General features: G+C 38.4%; 1 protein-coding gene across 3 annotated transcripts; it reads left to right on the top strand.

Annotated features, from left to right (window-relative positions):
* Positions 1 to 137: 137 nt before the first annotated feature.
* Positions 138 to 16,680, top strand: CCDC53 (coiled-coil domain containing 53). 3 transcript variants are annotated; one of them, XM_014937488.1, is made up of 7 exons: positions 138 to 277; positions 2,096 to 2,194; positions 4,510 to 4,575; positions 5,975 to 6,103; positions 7,555 to 7,662; positions 11,551 to 11,615; positions 14,889 to 16,680. In XM_014937488.1, the coding sequence occupies exons 1-7, from the start codon at positions 227 to 229 to the stop codon at positions 14,971 to 14,973; spliced, it is 603 nt and encodes a 200-aa protein (XP_014792974.1). In that variant the 5' UTR covers positions 138 to 226; the 3' UTR covers positions 14,974 to 16,680. The 3 variants fall into 3 exon arrangements, with proteins under 3 accessions (XP_014792974.1, XP_014792973.1, XP_014792975.1); XM_014937487.1 differs by having other exon boundaries at positions 7,552 to 7,662; XM_014937489.1 differs by lacking the exon at positions 5,975 to 6,103 and having other exon boundaries at positions 7,552 to 7,662.
* Positions 16,681 to 18,480: the final 1,800 nt, after the last annotated feature.

Raw genomic sequence — 18,480 nt, 5'->3', positions numbered from 1 at the left:
GTGGGAAGCGCCCTCGCCTTTTTCCTTCATTGGACTACACTTCCCGTGGTGCATTGCGCCGGAGCGGGGAGGACTGCGCATGCGCAGACCCCATGGGACCGGCGGGGCGCTGCTCGGGGCGGAGGTTTTGTTTCCGGGCTGAGGTCAAGAGGTCGCGCGCAGAGCGCCGGGGGTTTCCGGGGTCCGGGGCCGCGCTCCCTCCCGCCGCCGCCTTGTCCCGGCGGGGATGGACGAGGACGGGCTGCCCATCGTGGGCTCCGGCATCGACCTCACCAAGGTACGGGCGGCGGTCGCCCGGGGATGTTGGGGGGGGGGGGGGGGGGGGGGGGGGGGGCCCCCCTCCCCCCTGGGCTGTGCCTCAGTTTCCCCAGCGTGTGAGTGATGGAGCTGGGTGGCCTCGGGCACCCCAACTGGAGATCAACTGTGGCCACCAGCACCCCGGGCTGGCGGTGGCCGAGGAGGCTCCCGGGCTGGGCCAGCAGCCGGGAGTGGTGGCCCCAAGGCAAGGCTGGCACCGGGGGGGGGGGCCCCGGGGGGGGGGGGGGGGGGGGGGGGGGGCGCTGGTGCTGTCCCGCTTCCTCCCCCGGCGGCGGCTGCGCTGGCCCTGGTGCTGGGCGAGGCCCGTCCTTCCCCTCCCCTCGCCCCGCTCTCTGGCCCGGCCGCGGCCTCGGCGGGCACCCCCCTCTCCCACCCGGGGGCTGCTTGTGCCTTTGTAGCAGCCCGAGGACCCCCAGTGCCCGCAGGGGGGTCGCGGGCGGACGAGGCGGTTCGTGTAGCCTGAAGGTGTGTCCCCAGCAGAGCCACATTAACGTTTTCTGACATTGTTTGGCCCCAAGTTTCTGCGATATCCTTACATTTAAGAGCTCAGTCGCTTCAGTCTTAGAACTGTGAGGCACATCCCGTGCAGAGCTGCTTATTTGTGGCTTTTAATGATGCAAAGACATTCTTTTAGCTTTGGTTCTCAAGCATAGAGCATAAAGCTAGGACAGGGTGGGTTGCCCCAGGAATCCCTCCATCCCCTGTGCTGCCCCGTACATTTCCATAAGGTCATAAGCACAGTTGGGCAGTTTCGGAGCCACAGAATTGAACTTCAGCAGGCCCTGCCCCTGCAGGTGCACAGGCTCAAAGCTTGAGTTAGTAGCAACAAAAGTCTCACAAAAAATCAGGACGTCTTGAGACTGGCAAAGTGTAATGAATGGCCACGCTGGCAAACGGAAGACCAAAGAAGAAGTGAGGGCTGGGGAGTCACTGTTTTCACAAACTGTTGTTCAGCGCAGCTGAAGCTTGGCTGCAAATTTTTTTCCTTGTAAAGCCTTCGCTTTAAGCGGTTACAATTCCATAGAGTAATTTCCTGTGTGAATTTTAAGACTCGAACAATTTTCCAAGGCAATTAACCCTGAGGCGCTATAATTTTATACATAAACATTTGTGTGAATGTTCCTGATTCCAGTCTGTCGAACGGTTTAAATAAAAATGCCAACTGTCTGTTACAGTATGAGCACCAGGCTTTTTTTTTTGACAAACGTAACACTACCTTTTAGTCTGAAAAGTATGTGTGCATTGGATCCAACTTGGAGGAGTGATACTAAAGTGTAATTTTAGGATATTCTAGGCTTGCAGATAAGAATTATAGGTAGCCACAAAAGATTGGGACAGCAATTTCACTACTCTCTATTTTTTATTATGGTGTTTGTGTGGATGACCAGGTTTGCTTTTCCTTCCTAAGCTTCAGAAGGAAAGATTCTGATTTCCTTTCTGTTTTTTAAAAATTTTGACACTGATTTTTGGGAAATTTCACAATTTCACCTAAAAGTGTTTTCTTAAATAAGATAGTCCTTCATTTATGTGGATCTTGTTGCCTTTTCTGTGTATCCTGCAGCTTTTCAACTGTCACGTTATTAGATTTTTGGTGAAAAAGGATTTGTATATATATTAAAAAATCTTTGTATATATGTGCATTCATAACAAGCACACTTTAGTTAATTTCTAAAATAATTTTTGCTAAAACATTTGCATTTTCTTAACAAGTCTTTAAATCCAAATGTGAGAACTGACATCTATGTATAATCTAATTTTCTTATATTATTTAATGCAGGTTCCTGCTATTCAGCAGAAAAGAACTGTAGCATTTCTAAACCAGTTTGTGGTTCACACAGTGCAGTTTCTCAACCGCTTTTCTACTGTTTGTGAAGAGGTATGTTTTTCATTTTCCCAGCTGTCAATTTATACAATGAAAAAAATCCTAGAAATGAGAACCATTCACTTAAATATTTTTGATGCAATAATACTGGTAGCTTAAACCAAAAAAAAAAAAAATTCAGTCTGCTTTCTGTTCAAGGTTTCTCTCGAGTAAGTGCTTAAGACAGATTTTTCCCCAAGATATCCACATGAACTGCTGATTATAGCACACTTAATTGTGTTTCCTTAAACTTTTGTGTTTGGCACAGTCTTTGAACTTTTTGGTACTTGGAATTTCTTCTGAGCAGCTCCATCTGTGGATATCATCTTGTTTTGGAAGAAGGATGTTAAATTCCTATGGTGCTGAATCCATTTTGACAGTCAGTATCCCTCTCATCTGCGTCCTAGGATATTGCATCAAGGCTTCCTTTCAGATTTTACCACCTCTAATTGGAAAGGGTGATACAGTAAGCTCTGAATATAAATAATTTTGATGCAGAAAAAAAGACATTTTTGGCAAGTGATCAGTATGGAACATGAAGCCATTAATTTTAGTGTCTTCTAAAATAGAGAAAAATAAAAATATTTAGTGTTAATAAGTTTTTGTGGCGACTTTACTGTCCACGGAAATATACCAGACTGACAGGACTAGAACTGTCCACTGACCAGGACAAGAGTGCTTCCTCTCTTGTAGAAAGGGTGTTTTCTAATGTGGCTTTGAGCTTAACCTTTTTGTCATTAGTGGGTTTTTTTGTAACTGTTCACTGGTTTATTCAACAAAGACGACTATACAGCCCTAGCCAGCAGGGCTAGGGCAGCAGTCAAATCCAATTAGACTAAGCCATGTAATCTGAGAAATTCTGTTATTTGTTAGTAAAGTTTAGAGCCAGACCCGTGACAAGTTTATAAAATCTGGCTACCACATCAACATATGGAGCTTCAGAGGAAAAAGAGTATTTTTTTCTAGATTGTTAAACTTACTGTAACTTGATACATGGGACAATGTAACTGCCTGGTGATGCTGTTGTCAGTTGTCCAAAATTCAGTTGTCACATGATCTCAATTTTACCTTTTGCTAGGCATTATGGAAATCAGAACACATGTATTTAAAGCCATCTTTAGCACACAGCAACTCTGTGAAGTCCACTTAATGAAAGTTACTAGTTAACCTAAATGTGGTATTACCCATAAATGCTTGCTTTATAAACTCCTTGAAAAGTTTTTTGTATTTATGAAGTACAGAAGTGTTTTTAATGCGAAAGGTCCCAGTGTAAATCACCAAAAGCCAAGAAATTCAAAATTAGGACTGACACCATCCTTAACTCTAAATTTCTTGACTCTTACCTGGTCAAACTGACCTGTAAAGTTATATAATTATCTTTTGTACATCTTTCCTCCCCTTTCCCGAGCTACATGTAGGGCACACAGTTCCTTTCAGTAGGAACTAACTCCTCTTCATGAACAAAGAACCATCTGTAAACAAGTCAGTGCACTCTCCAAAAAGACTAACTCCCGTCAGTCTCTTTTTTTACTTTTTCTAGCATATTGGCAGAATTGCCATTTTTTTAGGGTGTTAAAGTTCTGCTTCAGAGCCAGGCAGAATCTTGCCCATGTGCCAGAAAGCTGTCAGAGTGGTACATACCTGCCAGCCAGCGTGCTAGCCAACTTCACTTGGACAGGTCTGGTGAAGTATGGTAGTGATTAGTTAAAAGAGTGACAGTTCTTATAGAGTAATTTAGGAAAAACTTAAGTTGTATTTTTTTTAAAAAAAAAAGTGTCAAAATTTGATTGAGGTGCACCTGGAGCCTATAAAGCTTCTGGTTAGTTCTGATTCACTGTGCATTTTGACTTTATAGGACTTTCAATCACCTGCTGTATTCTTTATCAGATTTTTTTACTTTGTATTCGCTCTGTTACATACACACGCATCACGTCTTTTCATCTTCTACATTTGGAAAAAGCTTTGAAGAAAGATGTTTTGGTAACTGCGAGAGTACGGTATGTCTACCATTATTCTCCAGTTACCCAAAGTAATACCTTATTGACTTTGGCTTTCTTTTGTACGTAGTCTCTTTTAATTTCTGTCAGTCGTTATTTGGGAAAACTAACTGCCTAGTAAAATTATTTAAAATTTCAACCACTGTAACTACTGTACTAAGAACGGAGTAGTTTATTCATTTTTTTCATAATATTACCATATCATTTAAACTCTACTCTGCCTTCAGCAGGTAGACAACAACAGTGATTTTGTTTAACTATAGATGTAAGCTGGTTTATATGTACAAGTGGCCTACGGAAGTGTTTTCACGTCCTAATTGTTTTCAATTCTAGAAGTTGTCAGCACTTTCTCTCCGTATCCAACAAATTGAAACAACACTCAATATTTTGGATGCAAAGGTATGTATGAGTACAGACTTTGCCTTCTAAAAGTGGCAGCTTCTGAGGTTGCATAAACTAGCTTCCTTTTCCTAGTCTGAATTGAGCAAATAGGTTTTCATAATGATTTGAAGCAGCTAATGCAAAATGCTCACATGGGAAATTCTCTCTTTGCATGCCTTGCCAATTCTATTGCGTAACATTTGAACATTGTAGTTGATATGGAAGAAAGGAACCAACAACACGTAGTGGAAATGTTGGTTTTGTTTCTTAAACATATTGAACAGGAAAGGAGCACTTGGACCTTGAGAGGGCAACTGAACTACATGGCAGCTTACTTGTGTTGGTTTTATTGCAGTGTTTGGTTTTAAGAGAACAGAGGGTAGTTTTCCGATATTAAAATAGGCAACTTGTGTTGCAAGGCTGCAGTACGAAATTACATTTGCCTTGGGAACTAATAAGACTTTTTTTTCCCCCTCTATAAAGTAAAATTATCTTTCTAAGTGTTACCAAACTGTAAGGATTTCAACTGGCATAAGTAACTAGATAGATGCCTTGTAAACCTTTTGATCTTGAAATGGGACCTGAGTTGGATCTAGGTTAACACAAATGTGTCCAAAAGGATATAATCTATAGTCATGTGTTATCATTTAATTTGCTAGCAGTGAAATAGAAATCACCTGAACCCTAAAACCAAAGAACCATACACCATGTAGTTTTAACCTATTGTTCTTTCAATAATGATGGAAGCGATTTCACTTGGCTTTTCTGGTAGCAGGGGTAGGGCATTTTGAAACCTTTCATTAAGATCTTTGTGAAAAAAGATACTGTAGTACAAACAGCGCTCACTAACTGTTATTTATTTCAAAATATTTAGTAATGATCAGTACTGATAATTTTTGCAGAATTCTTGATAATGGTGTTAAATAGAATTTCCTTCAAATAAATATGCAGCATATTTAATATCCCCTCTCAGCATTTCCTTAAAAAAGAGTGAAAGATGTAGAAAGTTGCAAAATCTGTAACCAGTCACCCATCTGTTAGGTAATAGAGCTGTTCTTGTCATGATTTCTTTCCCTGTAGAGGAAGTGGCAGAGAAGATGGCACGGCTCTTGTGTAGCTGATAAGCGCAGTAGCAAAATGCTGGGAAGGTGTTAAATCCTTTCCTGCACTGCAACCCCATGTTAACAGTGAAAGCTCCAATCAAGGAGTGGTTTGGGGGTAAAAGCCACCTGAATAGAAAAACCTTTCTTTTTTTTTTATGCCAATGAAAATACCAAAACTAGTAATAAAAAGTTATGATTTTACTAATAGGAAACCTACCTGGGGAACACGTGGTAAGCAGCATGCTGCAGATCTTATTGTACACATAGACTTATGATATACTCATTGCTTATTCGGTGATGTTTTGTACATTCAGTTATCCTCTATTCCTGGCCTAGAAGATGTCAAATGTCAAGTGTCCAGTGCAAATACGAATAGTGTTACAAATGGTCCTGTGGCACAAGCTACTACGGATCAACAGACAGCTGTATCACCTCAGTCTGGAGTAAGTAATGAAGCATAATTAATATATTAAAGGAATATACCTCTCTGTGTCAAATTTCTAGTCTCATTTGAAATAGATGGAAGAAGCAAGTGTATTGGAAGAGAGCAATCAACTCTAAAGATCTAAAACATATTTTTCACTAATGAAACTGTATTAACAAGTGACTTAAAACGAAAGAGGGTATACCCTTTCTTGAATATGTGTCTTAAATAATTAGAAGTAACTCAAATCTAATGGTAAATTAGAGTTACCATTTAGAGGAAGCCTCCTTCCTCTTCTTCAATCACACTAAAATATGAACGGGAATTACATCAGGGGACTGGGAAGAATGTGAATAAGAATAACAGTTCATAATTCCAGCTCTTTTCTCCTTTGTTTAGAACGTGAGCTTTCAGCTCAAATTGGGAGTTTCTAGCATACTTTATTCTAATGAGGTTATTACAGTGAATACTTTCTATATATTATCATCTATGTGCAGAAAATGTGAGTTATTATAAGCGATCAATATTAAGATCCTATCCCTGTGATTAATTTTTGTTGGGTTTTTTTAACCCAGACTTAAATGCTGTGATCATCACTTCACTAAGCGAGGCCAATTCCAGTCTCTGCTCATTCTTTTATTTGGTGGAAGTTGCTGTGGAGCAGCAATAGCTGGAGTATACTCTGTTGCCTTTCCATGCCTGTTAAAGGTTGTAACTTTAATTTGCAGCCAGCAACACGGTAGACAGAATGGACAATTGGCATTGTGTGTTTCACTGATGTTAGAGAATTACGCTCAGTTATTTTTTTTTTAAAATGTTCCTCCTCTGATATTACAGTAGGGACAGCTTTTCTGAAAGGTTTCCAATGCTACTTTCAAATGTTTAGTTTTATCGCAAATGCACCATTTTCTGTTGACCTTTAAGTAGTACTATAGCTTCTTGTAATTTTTCATTATTTTATCCATTAGGTTAATGGTTTATGCTAAGAAGTATAGTTTATAAGCTATATGATCTGTATGAAACATTTTTCAGGGAATGAAATAAATACTTTGAGGAAAAAAGGCATTGTACCACTAGGGCAGCTAGATAGTTATAATCCTTTAAAAATATTTTTTATAAAGGGAGCATTGAAGTTTAGTTCTGTTTTATTAATTGAATGCAACAAACTTAAAAGGGCTATTACAGGCTAATTATTTTTTTTTCACATATTATACAATAGCTTAAAATTGTGACTACAAGTAGAAAGTCAAACTTGTAACAGTCAATAATGAAAGAGCTGTTTTTTGTGTATTCATGCATTTTATCTATATTAAAAAAAAATCTCTATACTATGAGCATAGTTCAGAATAATCTTGGTGAAAGAAGAGTTGCAGTTCACCTGTAAATTACAAATGTTATGGATTGAAATCTCTCCCTGCTTCTGGCTTGCCTACCTAACCATTAAAGTGTTATCTTCTTTGTCTACAGCAGAACAATATCCATGAAGAAGGGTTACAGAAAACAGAGGTAGTAACAGAAGATGTTAGAACTGTGGCCAAGGATCCAAGATACGCCAGATATCTCAAAATGGTACAAGTGGTAAGTCAGTTCTCTTTCCAGTCTTTAGGTACTCTGTCATTTTTAGGTGGAACATCACACACAGCTCTTAAGGGAACATTAAACATCTGAAGACATATATTGCATCAGTAATCTTTAAGCTCAGATAACATCACAATATTTCTAGCAGGTCTTCTCTGATGAGTTGGTGTAATATATTCTCTCAGACAGCTTCAGGCAAGATCTTTCTACAGAATTCTGCTGATACAGTTGTGAAATGAAGGTGTGAAGATGTGTAAATGCAGAGTGATATTAGCTGGAGTCACAGAAGATGCCACAGAGAGTGTAGTTATTCCGGCAGAATTGGTGTCATTCATAATTATAGTTTGGTTTTGCTGTAGGGTACAAAATGCAGCTTTGCTGCTACAGTCCAGAGCAGGAGCATTTGGTATTTCTGTAGGGTTCAAAATAGAGATACAAAAACTGCTTCAGTGCTTGGTTCCACTTCAGTTTCCTGTTATTCGTGGTGCAGGTTTTGTCTGCCTCTTTATCTGTAGACTGTTCTAAAGATAAATAGGAAATAAATTAATGTAATGTCTATATTTACATGAATGAAAACTATTGAAGGGGTGAAAAGGTGAATGGGAGCCTCTTGGTGACATTTTTTAAGAGCTGTTTTTTTCACATCCACAAAATTAATAATGAGATTGGAAACAAAGAAAAAATCTGTATTTTCAAGCTGTCAGTGGAAATTTTCTTCTGAAATATATGTTATAATGCTGGAAAATACGACTATGTCATAGTATTAGTAAAATGGTGCTTGTGTTACAATTAGAGTGTTTGGTACTTTGGATGATGTTCCGCACCTTATTTTTCATTTGAATCACAAATTGGCACTTCACGGGTAGCCTATTACAAACCATTTGGAAAACGTAGCAGTGGGGTAGTAGCAGAGAGTAGAACACTATGTTAGTGCCTTGATTTAATGCCAGGCTTCAAAGTGGATGTGAAAGTGCTGGATGGTCTAATTACTTCAATTTTTTTTTTTGGTGACTGCTGAAGGAGTGAGATCTCACTTTCCACATTTATCCTTTGTACTGGCAGTTCTTGGTGACTCCTCTGCCAGTTGTAAACAGTGTGGTAGGAAAGTTAAACTAACATACTACAAATTAATGCGTGTTTTTGATTTGTCAAACTTGTCTTCTCTTCCAGTCAAGTATTTCAGTTAGTGTCATTTATTTGCCCAAATTATGTTTCTAACTGAAGATTTGTTTGAACTGATCATTTATTTATTACTCAACATATTTATAGTATTTAAGAATTAGCACTGTGAAGAGATATTTCTTTTTTCACTAAAGATAGCCGTTCCATGAAATAGTAACAAATCCATTTCAGTAGAGTGCAGTTCAGCATACTAAGTTAATATTTTTTAAAATATGCAACAATAATATTCAAGCAAACCTTACAAAAACAATGTCATATTTTCTACAATAAATGTTCAGGACGCTTCCTTTGACAGTGTAAGAGGAGCGGTCTACGATTTCAGGTAAACTTCATGTTTAAAGTACAAATACTCTTACTTGATTCTAAACACCAAACATGACTGAATTAGACTCCAGGATACTGACTGATCCTTGCTTTAAAGGACTGAAGTAACAACCAAACACAGAGAGTGCCCTGCTCTTCAGGAATTCCCAGCACTGATGGTACATGACCTCTTTCTGGACTATGGAGAACCAAAACCTATTTTGCACCAAGATTGCTACTTGAACTGTGGTTTCTCCGGGGCTTGCGCACTCCCCGAGCTGCAAGACCAGGCTGGGAGTAGGGCTGGGGTACACTGTGTGCTGAATGTGTAGTGATTTGCATTATTTCAAATCTTAACTGAGCAAACGTGATGGAAATTTGGGACTGGCTCCTACGTTAGAAAACTATGCCTGTGCCATTTTAGTGGACCTGTTTGCTCAGTATATTTACAGTTTAGCTTTAAAATAGTTGTTTTATTTTAGCAAGATTTAGGGTCACAGCAATATTAGATTGCTGTGATTCTCTGATTTTCGAGATTAGAACTTACAAAAGTATCAAAGTAATTGTAGTGCCCTAATTGTATTATAAACAGATATAGGTACAATCCTATTTGTTTTCGTTCAGGAAAAAAAGTGCACTGTTGAAGGGCATTTTGATTAAATTTAGAATTGGTTTTGTAAATCTATGATATGAGGGTTACTGAGAGGTTTTTTCCTTACATACTTTGATGCATAACATTTTGGATTAAAACACTTCTCCAAGTGTGAACTAAAAGTGTAACCAATTTTCAATCATTCTTAGAAGTTTGTGTACTGAGCTCCCTCTCATCGAGAGCAAACACAAATTCTGCTTTGCCTGATCTGACTCAATCTGGTTTTCATGTGGTTTGAATTGATACATAAACACTTCAGCAGTAACTTTGGAGCTGGGGAAAGGAACCATCAAAGCAGTCAAGCAAGGGAAAATAATTAGATAGTATGTATATATGAGACAGTGTATAGATACACAGTCCCTGGTGTCCAAATTTATACTAGAATAAGTCAATATTTTAAAGTGTCATGAAGTACTCAAATGCTTTCTCCTTTGTAGTGTATATTAGTTGTGAATTACTGAGAAATTCTTTATTACAAGCTAATACCTCGCAACTATTTGAGTCATATTTTTGACAATATGCCTAATGAATTGCTAAAACTGTGTACCTGTCTGTATGTTAGTCCGGAATCTTCAAGCAAAAGTCTTGATTGTGATTCTCACTGTGAAACTGCACGAGGAATACACAGTAAGGCAGCTACCTTAGTTCTCACTTTGCCAGGTTAGCTACTGCCACTGTCAGTAGTACCACATGCTGCTCTGGAATATTAGTCATGGCTCCCTTTATTTTATCACTATTTTACTTACTTTGGACAACAGATATTTGCCTTGTGCCAAAAGAATCCTACAATACTTTTCATTTAGGTTGTGAGGCCTCTCCTGACTTTCCTAGACCACCAGTAGCTTTGTCCCTTGGAAATCACAATTTTTTTTTTTCATTTTTTTCCCCTCCTTTCTTGGCGTGCAATGGTCCAGGTGGTGTTTCTGGTGGTTTGCAACAGGGGATGGCAAAGCAACAAGTTGTCTTTGAGCAACTCTAGTGGAAACACAGGAGCAGTTTGTTGGAATATATCTCGTAAGACGACGTGGGTCAAAGTGTTCTTGGGTATGCGATCCAAGATGAAGGGATGTTTAGGTGTTGCTGAATAAAATAAAGTGCAGAAGCTGTGGAAGGACTTGCAGTGAAAGGAAGGAATTTTTTTTTAACACTTACATAGTTGGCTACAATCTGCCCACAAGTCATAGAAGAGTCAAGCCTGACTGTACAAGCACTTGTATTCAGAGGAATCACTTTTAAATTGTGCTTCTGTTCTCGTGTCCTGTTTGCCTTTTCCTGCTTGCTTTTTAAAGACTTTTTCAGTTTTTAGCACTGCCTTAAGGTATCCTTCCAGAGCTGTAGCAGATGCACTTTCCTGGTTTTCCTCCCTCTTTGGCTATACCTTCAGCATGTCTGCATCTTCTGCATCTTTCTGGCACAATTGTTCTCTGCTGTCATTGCACTTTCTTCACATTCTCATCCGTACACATATCTTCACCTTCCTGGCTTGTTCTGTATGAATTGCAAATACCCATTTGTGATTCTCTCACTACAGCTTTCTGTAGGTGTTTTACCATAAATATAAGAAGGATTAAAAGGGCCTTTGATCTTTGTAGTTTCTCACTTCTAGGTTCATACTGATGGCAACTGAGATTATCATTCTATGCTGTTGTTCAACAAGTGATATGCATAGATTTGTATAGATGTGTAGCCTAAGAGAACCTGTGGAATTTAGTGTCCAGTAGTTTCATATTATTCTTCCTTCTCCTACACAGGGTGTTCCTGTAATGGCAATAAGAAACAAAATGATTTCTGAAGGGCTAAATCCAGATCTTCTCGAGTAAGTAATTTGTAACTTCCAGTATGGCTGCAATTCAACCATGTGCTTAAAAAACTTTGGAAAAAAGTGTGCTTAGAAAAGCTTGTTTATGGTATTGTGAATTTAAATTCCCAGCATTAAAACAGGTCTTGCAGTTTTTCGTGAAAGGCGTTTTTAGCATTTTATAGGCCTGAAGAGGGCCATCAGTATCAAAGAAGGAGGGGATGCAATCTCAAGTATGAGCTGTCTTTTCAGTATTGTCTAGTCTCTAGTCCCAATTAATACAGAGACTGGTCTATAAACGTGTACTGCACCCTCCCAAACAGAAAGCTGCAGGACTTTACCATTCAGACTTGAGAGGAAACGGAAGGACTTCTTCCAAGCCAAGCAAAGGTGGTGTAGTTCAAGGGAAAGGATGTAGCAATGACAAGGTATCAATGTGCATTTAGCAATCAGTAGCCATTTTCACCGTGCTGGATAGAGCATGAGGTTTTTCTCAGATATTTTCTTTCAACACTTCAGTAATAAAATGTCATCGTTGTAGAGTAGTAAGAACAAACTCTATTTTATTTTGCCGGATTGAGGAGGGACAACACAGTTGTTTCCAGATTCCCTCAGTAGCTGGAGTGTATAACTGGACTTCAACATTGACAGTGTAAATTGAAGTCAGCAGTTCAAAATTGTGACTGTTGATTGAGCTAACCTGATGTGAAGACTACTAAGAATAGATACTAATTTTCAAAGCTACTTGTCTGCCCATAAGTATGACTTTTAGGCTTATTTTACAATTGACATTGTAATTTAGTATTACTGTACTATTTTACAGAATTTTTTAAACTGATGAATATTATATCCACCAATCCTCTTCAGAAACTGTCAGTATATTAGAATGTCTGCTTCTTCTTCTTTCTAGTGAAGTCTTTTTACAGTTTGGAAAAGCTTATTCTGAAACTAGCACCTTGCTTAATGAAATACATAAAAATATAGGAAAACTGAAGTATCATCACATGTTGAGTCACTTTATCTCCCAGCTACTTCCTGGTGTCTAAATAAGCCTAAAGTAGTTATTCCTCATTTGGTCTTTTTACTGATTGAATGAGAAGTAAGAAAAAGAACACAAGTAACAACCTGTGCAACTGTGAGACAGGATTATCAAACATGGTTTTACTATTTGTGTGTTAAATGTGTTGTATTTTTCACTCTGCATTTCTCGTCCACACCTTTCTGTAAGTGCTGCTCTTTCTTCATGTTTGGATGGATTTTTATAGTGGATAAAAGTAAGATAATATGTTAACATTTCAAAAGCTTTTTAAAAAAATACTTCCTTTTGGATTGTCTGTTTTGGGTTACGACAGAAACATTACTGTGGATTGAGGCTCACAGAATATGTCTGAGTCTCAAAGTCCATCTTCAAAGATTCTGTGGAACAGTAATGCTTAGGCGGATTTTCTTTAAAATGTTACTGGTTTGAAAACTGTGTAGCAAATCTAGCTGGTTAATGAAAACTAATTTTTTGGCAAGGTGCATAATGCATAATATTTAAGCAGTCAGGGGTGACCTTTCTTTTCATTTTCTTGATTTCTTCTCTCAGTATCATAGATTCTTTTTTTAAATATATGTGTATCTTGCCATTCACACCACATTTCTTGTGTCTTCAGGTTCCTTAGGCATGCTCAGTCAGCCCCAGGGAAAATGTACCTATTGCTGTATGCTCAGTTGCTCACTGCAGACCCTCCCAGCTACTTGCCAGTGACTAAGCGTGTGTTTCTTGTGGCTGCAGAAATGCTAATTCTAGTAATATGGAGTTGTTTATACTCTCTTCCTTAGGCTGTTCTGTTACCACTCCTTTCTCAACTCTTTACAGAACTTGAAGACTGCCTATTCTATCAAACTCCCAATTTATCTATTTTTAACTTTTATTTTTTATCCTTCCTCTCTTGCCTGTCTACGATTCCAGAAGAATTTGTCCTGCTCTCATGAACTAGAGGAATTCATTGCCATCTTCCTCTCCTTACTTGAGGAGAGTTTTTGCACTGGTCTCTCCAGATCACATGTCTTAGCACGGCTTTTCTGTTTTGTCATTACCACGGCAACAAGGAATAATATTGTGAAGTGGTATTTGCATGAAAAAGCAAGCGCTTTCTTAATTTATTTTGGAGGTGTGCAGGGGGGAGGGAGAAGGCTCTCTTACAGTTCTTTAATGCAGTTCTCATTTTTGCACCCAAAATGTTTAGGAACACTTTAAACATATCTTGGGGATTTCCAAAAGAGAAATGATAATAAACAGAACTAAAGTTGGAAAAGAAATTCTGTGGCATGACACACAGGAGTAGCCCAAAAATAAATAATTACCGGATGAATAATACAATTGTTGGCTTAGTTTAAAATGTAATATTTTATCAAAGAGAGCAGTTAACTATCATACAGGAAGCTAGTTTCTGTGAGAATCATTCTTCCCTTTCCCCAAGCATAATTGTGTGCATATTTTCTACCTTGGTTTCAGAATTTACCAGGCTCAGTCTCGTTTGTATTATCAAACTCATTACATACTTAGGAGGGAGACTCCAGGGAGGGCCAGCGTCATCAGTCAGTGGTGTTAGTTAGTCTTTAGATGGCTGGCTTCTCTCCCCTTCATTCCCAGTAGATTCCCTGAGCAAATGTTTTGACACTATGTTAGGATCCATCTTAAATATTCTCTTCAAAACTAAATAGAAGAGATCTGATCATTTGTAGTCAATAAAAATCCCATGGCTGCTCTTGCATGTCAAATTTAACCCAGTGTTCTAGCCAAATTCCACTCTGAGTAATTCTTTTTTGCTTCTCTAAATTATCCCTGCAGTTTTAGTTGGATACAATATTGTTCATTTCCTGTCTTATTTTTTTCATGTACTATTTACACTGCTTAATGGTGTACAGCATGTTCCTTTCAGCCCTAGTACCTCTGAAGATTGAAAAAAAAAAAAAGTTGAATTAATCAGTATTGCCTGCTTTCAACTCTTTCTACAAGTGTTTGCCACTTCTTAATGATCTGTCATTATTTCCGATAACCTCAAAGGTGTGCTTTCAAACTGATGTCTACAGAGTTTTGGTGTCCATTGACTAACATTTTCTAGTGTTTATCTTTCAGTTGTAAGTGAAGCAATACCAGTGAGGTGTGAGTTTGTGAATCATAAACAGTTAATGTGTTAAATGGTGTGGAAATAGTGCATGCAATTGTGGTGAAAGGCCGTGCTAAGCTGCTTGTGTTCTCAGCCACCTTCTAGGATTTACAACACAGAACTTTTTTGTTTGCAGGACCCCAGATGCCCCTGTGCCTGCCTGGGGAGATGATGGGAAAGCAGAAGACAGTTCTGATAGTGAATCTTCATTTAGTGACTAAAGAGACTGATTTCAGCCTTTGGAAACCTCTGTTAAGTGCTAATGTGTTTGGAGCTTTAGCAGACAATGGTTTTGCGTGGGTCCTATGGGTGATGTGGTTTAGCTGACAGCATTTTTAAGAACTAAGATCCTACATGTTGTCTCCCAGAAAGTTTGAACAAGCATTGTGTCTCATCCTCGAGCTTTCCACCGTGAAAATTAATCATGAGATCCTTGCAATTTTAATGCTGCATCATTTCGGATGCCTTTCTGGTTCTCTGAAATTAGTTTGCAAAATTCTAAAAATTCCATGCCTCTAAACCACCTGGTCTCTTAGACTGCATTCTTATTTATTGTTGGATTTTCTATCTAGCACTTTTAACCTAAGTTGCCTTCTTTCTGTCCCATAACATACAGGTAAAGTAACTTTTCAATATGAAATTGTTCAATTGTAATCTGTTGGAACTGTATTTTTTTCTAATTTCCTATATTCTGAAGTGATGCAACAAGAATCACACAGAAGTCAGCTTCTGTGATTGCAAGTGGTGATTTCAATTAGTAATACTCTCTTTAGAGAGAAAGTAAAATACAAGTGAAAAATATATTAAACCCAATGTGAATCTGTTTTCAAACTATATACTGCTGTTCAATATCACATTAGAGTCTGTGTGAAGTTATTAATGAAGTACCTGCTCTGTAGAAGAGTTGATTTATCTAAATCAGGTTACAGTGGTGTAGAAAGCTACAGACATTGCAAGATGGGTTTGCAAATGACACTGTGGAAGAAACAAGTGACTGGGAGATTATTAACGGAAATACCAGATTCTTACAATTTGTTCCCATGGGTCAGTAGGAAGCACTTTCTGATTGCTCTTGGGCATATTTGAAAGAAGCTGTGGCTGAGCAGTTTGCGTAGGGTAAGAAATCGCCTCCAAATTGGTGCTGTTGCTGATAATTTTGGCAAAGCAGCGCAAAATTCAGTTTGGATAATGATGAAGCTGCCTTGTTACCTCTTGAGGTGTGCATTTGGAACAATATGAAGAAATCCACTTGGAGCCTGACTGCCCCTGAAGGCTTCCGTCCAAAGTACTTAATCTAATGCATGAGTCAAAAATGACATTTCATTAAAGAATTTGCTTTAATATAGTTTGTTCCGCATGAAATTCTTCACAATCTATTTGAATTCCCCAGATTATTGTAATTATACCAGAATGTTGTGAGCCAGGCAGTCATTGACTCTCTGGTATTTCACATTCTTCCTGAGACCGAGAAAAGACTAAAATTGAAGGTCTAAGTATATAAATTTGTTAGCTTTTATGACCGAGTCATTATCTTAGTTATTTATTGCCCCTTCAGTAGGTTAGCTGCTTTTTTTCTCTGTAACTTAAGCATAGCTGCCACTTGAGCCTAGCAAACCTGTTTAAGCTCTTCATAACCTTCAAGTCACAGTAATCCCTGAATCCCTGTGGAAGCATATCTGCACTAACAAACGTCTAGCGATGGTGTTTCAATGATGGGCTAATTATTATTGAACACTTAAAAATATTCCGTAGTTAACACTTGGTAAAACCCGACAAATATTAACATATTAGCAATAAGTATTTCAAAAGTAAATGTTAGAATGTTATTTCAGAAAGCATATATTATAACACTGGTGACTTTTTGAAATCTATATTTGGAAACTCATTGAAGCTATCTATATAATTAAAGCTATGTTTTGTAAACCAAAGTTGTGGTTCTATTTTATTCCCATGTGTTTTAAACATGATGAAAATTCTTCTGTAGCCTCTGTAATACACGTTTCTCCAAAGCAGGTTATGCTGAAGTTGAATCAGTCCACTGCCTGAAGGGGACAGCTTTGAAAACAGGGGATTGGAGTTTCACTTAAGCCCTGTTAGCGATCTGACCAGAGGAGAAGGAACAGCCTGTAGCTGCTATTCTAAAAATAAAACTTAAGGAAGACCGAAATTAATGAGAGCTGTATGTTTGATACCCTTGAACTGATACTAACCTATGTAAGGAAACACTGGGACTTGAGACATAGTAGTCAATTATTTTTTAACAGAAATCAACAAGGTTACCAAAACACGTTGAAAGAGGTGTGACTTGTGGTGTTTATCATTTTGAGGAAGTTGTTTGTGTGAAGTAATTTTGATCTGAAGAAACTAAAACCAATTGCTTTTTACGTCACTCCAGATGTATTTTTATGTGAAATGAAAGAGAAAACCTCAGGCGTACTGTCACTTGTTATAATGAGGGATAATTAATTGGTAATTACATATACATATGTCACAGAAGACCAATTTCATTAGTAGGCGTGTTGAATTTAATTGCTGAAGACTTGGGGTTTTTTTGGGTAGCTGTTTACTTTGGAATGGTGCAATCTTTGTAGGCTTGCAGAAACGTTAAGAAAAACCTTTCCACTTTGTCTCCTCTTGCCCTTGGAGTGGTGGCACACAGCACAGTAAAAGTCCAAGTGCCTGAACCATGAGGAACCAGGGAGAAAAAGATGAAACCTTCCCTGTTTACCTTCAGTGCATCAGCAGCCATGGTGCTTCCAGTGCCTTCGGAACCTCTGACCACATTGAGCTCCTCAGTTCCTGCCAGTCTCATCTGCTAAACACATCCCCGTACCCTTAGCCTGTAGCCAAGTTCAATCCGAGATGTTTCAGTTCAGGACACATGCTGACACGAGAAGCTATTAAGTATGGGAAGGCTGGTTTGAGGCTGAATTATGTCAGCTGTGCTAGTCCTCCTTGATCTACAGCAGTTTTCTAGTGAGATGGTGCTAACCCAGAAAGTTGGAAAGCCCTTAACCGCAAGCTAAATACTATAAGCAGAGAATATTCCAACTTGCTCATTATTTGCCATCTGTTTTGGAATAGAAGATGGAGGGAGTATTTCAACTTGGCTGCATAGTAATCAGATATACATAGTACTTTCAAGGGAAAAAGTCCATTTTTAAGTGACTTTTATTTTTAAAAAGCTTCCCAACAGCAATGAAGTTTTAAAAGATGCAGTATACGTTAAGAGGTATCGTCGTACACATCTAATGTACCCAAATTTTACGTGGATTTAAAATCATCATCCAGGGCAATATTACAGTATTTTGACATGAGAACTATTTCAGCTTATTACTGGAATAAATGTTGAATGCATCTGTTAATAATAATTATGTACTAATGATGTACTATTAGTAAATTATTTACTCAGTATTTAAGCAAGCAATTTTTTTTCACCCCATCACCATCTTCCTCATTTTGCAGGTGAACCAGAGAGCAGAATCTATAAAGGTCAGTTTCTTAAAGATCTTAGCAGCATTTTAAATGGATTGAAGTGCCTTAAGACTAGATGCATATCTGTATTTATGTAAATGAAACCTCAAAAAACTGTCAAAGGCAAAACTAACATCTGGACATGATAATAGCTTTATCCTGAAGTTCAGCACTCAATCATTAATCTGTTCCCTCTCATCTCTTCTGTTCAGCTACATTTGAAAAGAAAATTGATGATTCTTTTTCCAAGCTGG

The sequence above is a fragment of the Calidris pugnax genome, unplaced genomic scaffold (genome assembly GCF_001431845.1).
Source record: "Calidris pugnax isolate Ruff unplaced genomic scaffold, ASM143184v1 scaffold1, whole genome shotgun sequence".
NCBI lineage: Eukaryota > Metazoa > Chordata > Aves > Charadriiformes > Scolopacidae > Calidris > Calidris pugnax.
This window is presented reverse-complemented; position numbering and strand designations above follow the sequence as displayed.

Bases quoted from the DNA above. Each gene is read 5' to 3' on its own strand.
- CCDC53 (XM_014937487.1), top strand. From the start codon at position 227: ATGGACGAGGACGGGCTGCCCATCGTGGGCTCCGGCATCGACCTCACC. The intron at 4,576-5,974 runs GTATGTATGAGT...TTGTACATTCAG, and splicing joins TCAATATTTTGGATGCAAAG to TTATCCTCTATTCCTGGCCT. The intron at 7,663-11,550 runs GTAAGTCAGTTC...TCTCCTACACAG, and splicing joins ATCTCAAAATGGTACAAGTG to GGTGTTCCTGTAATGGCAAT.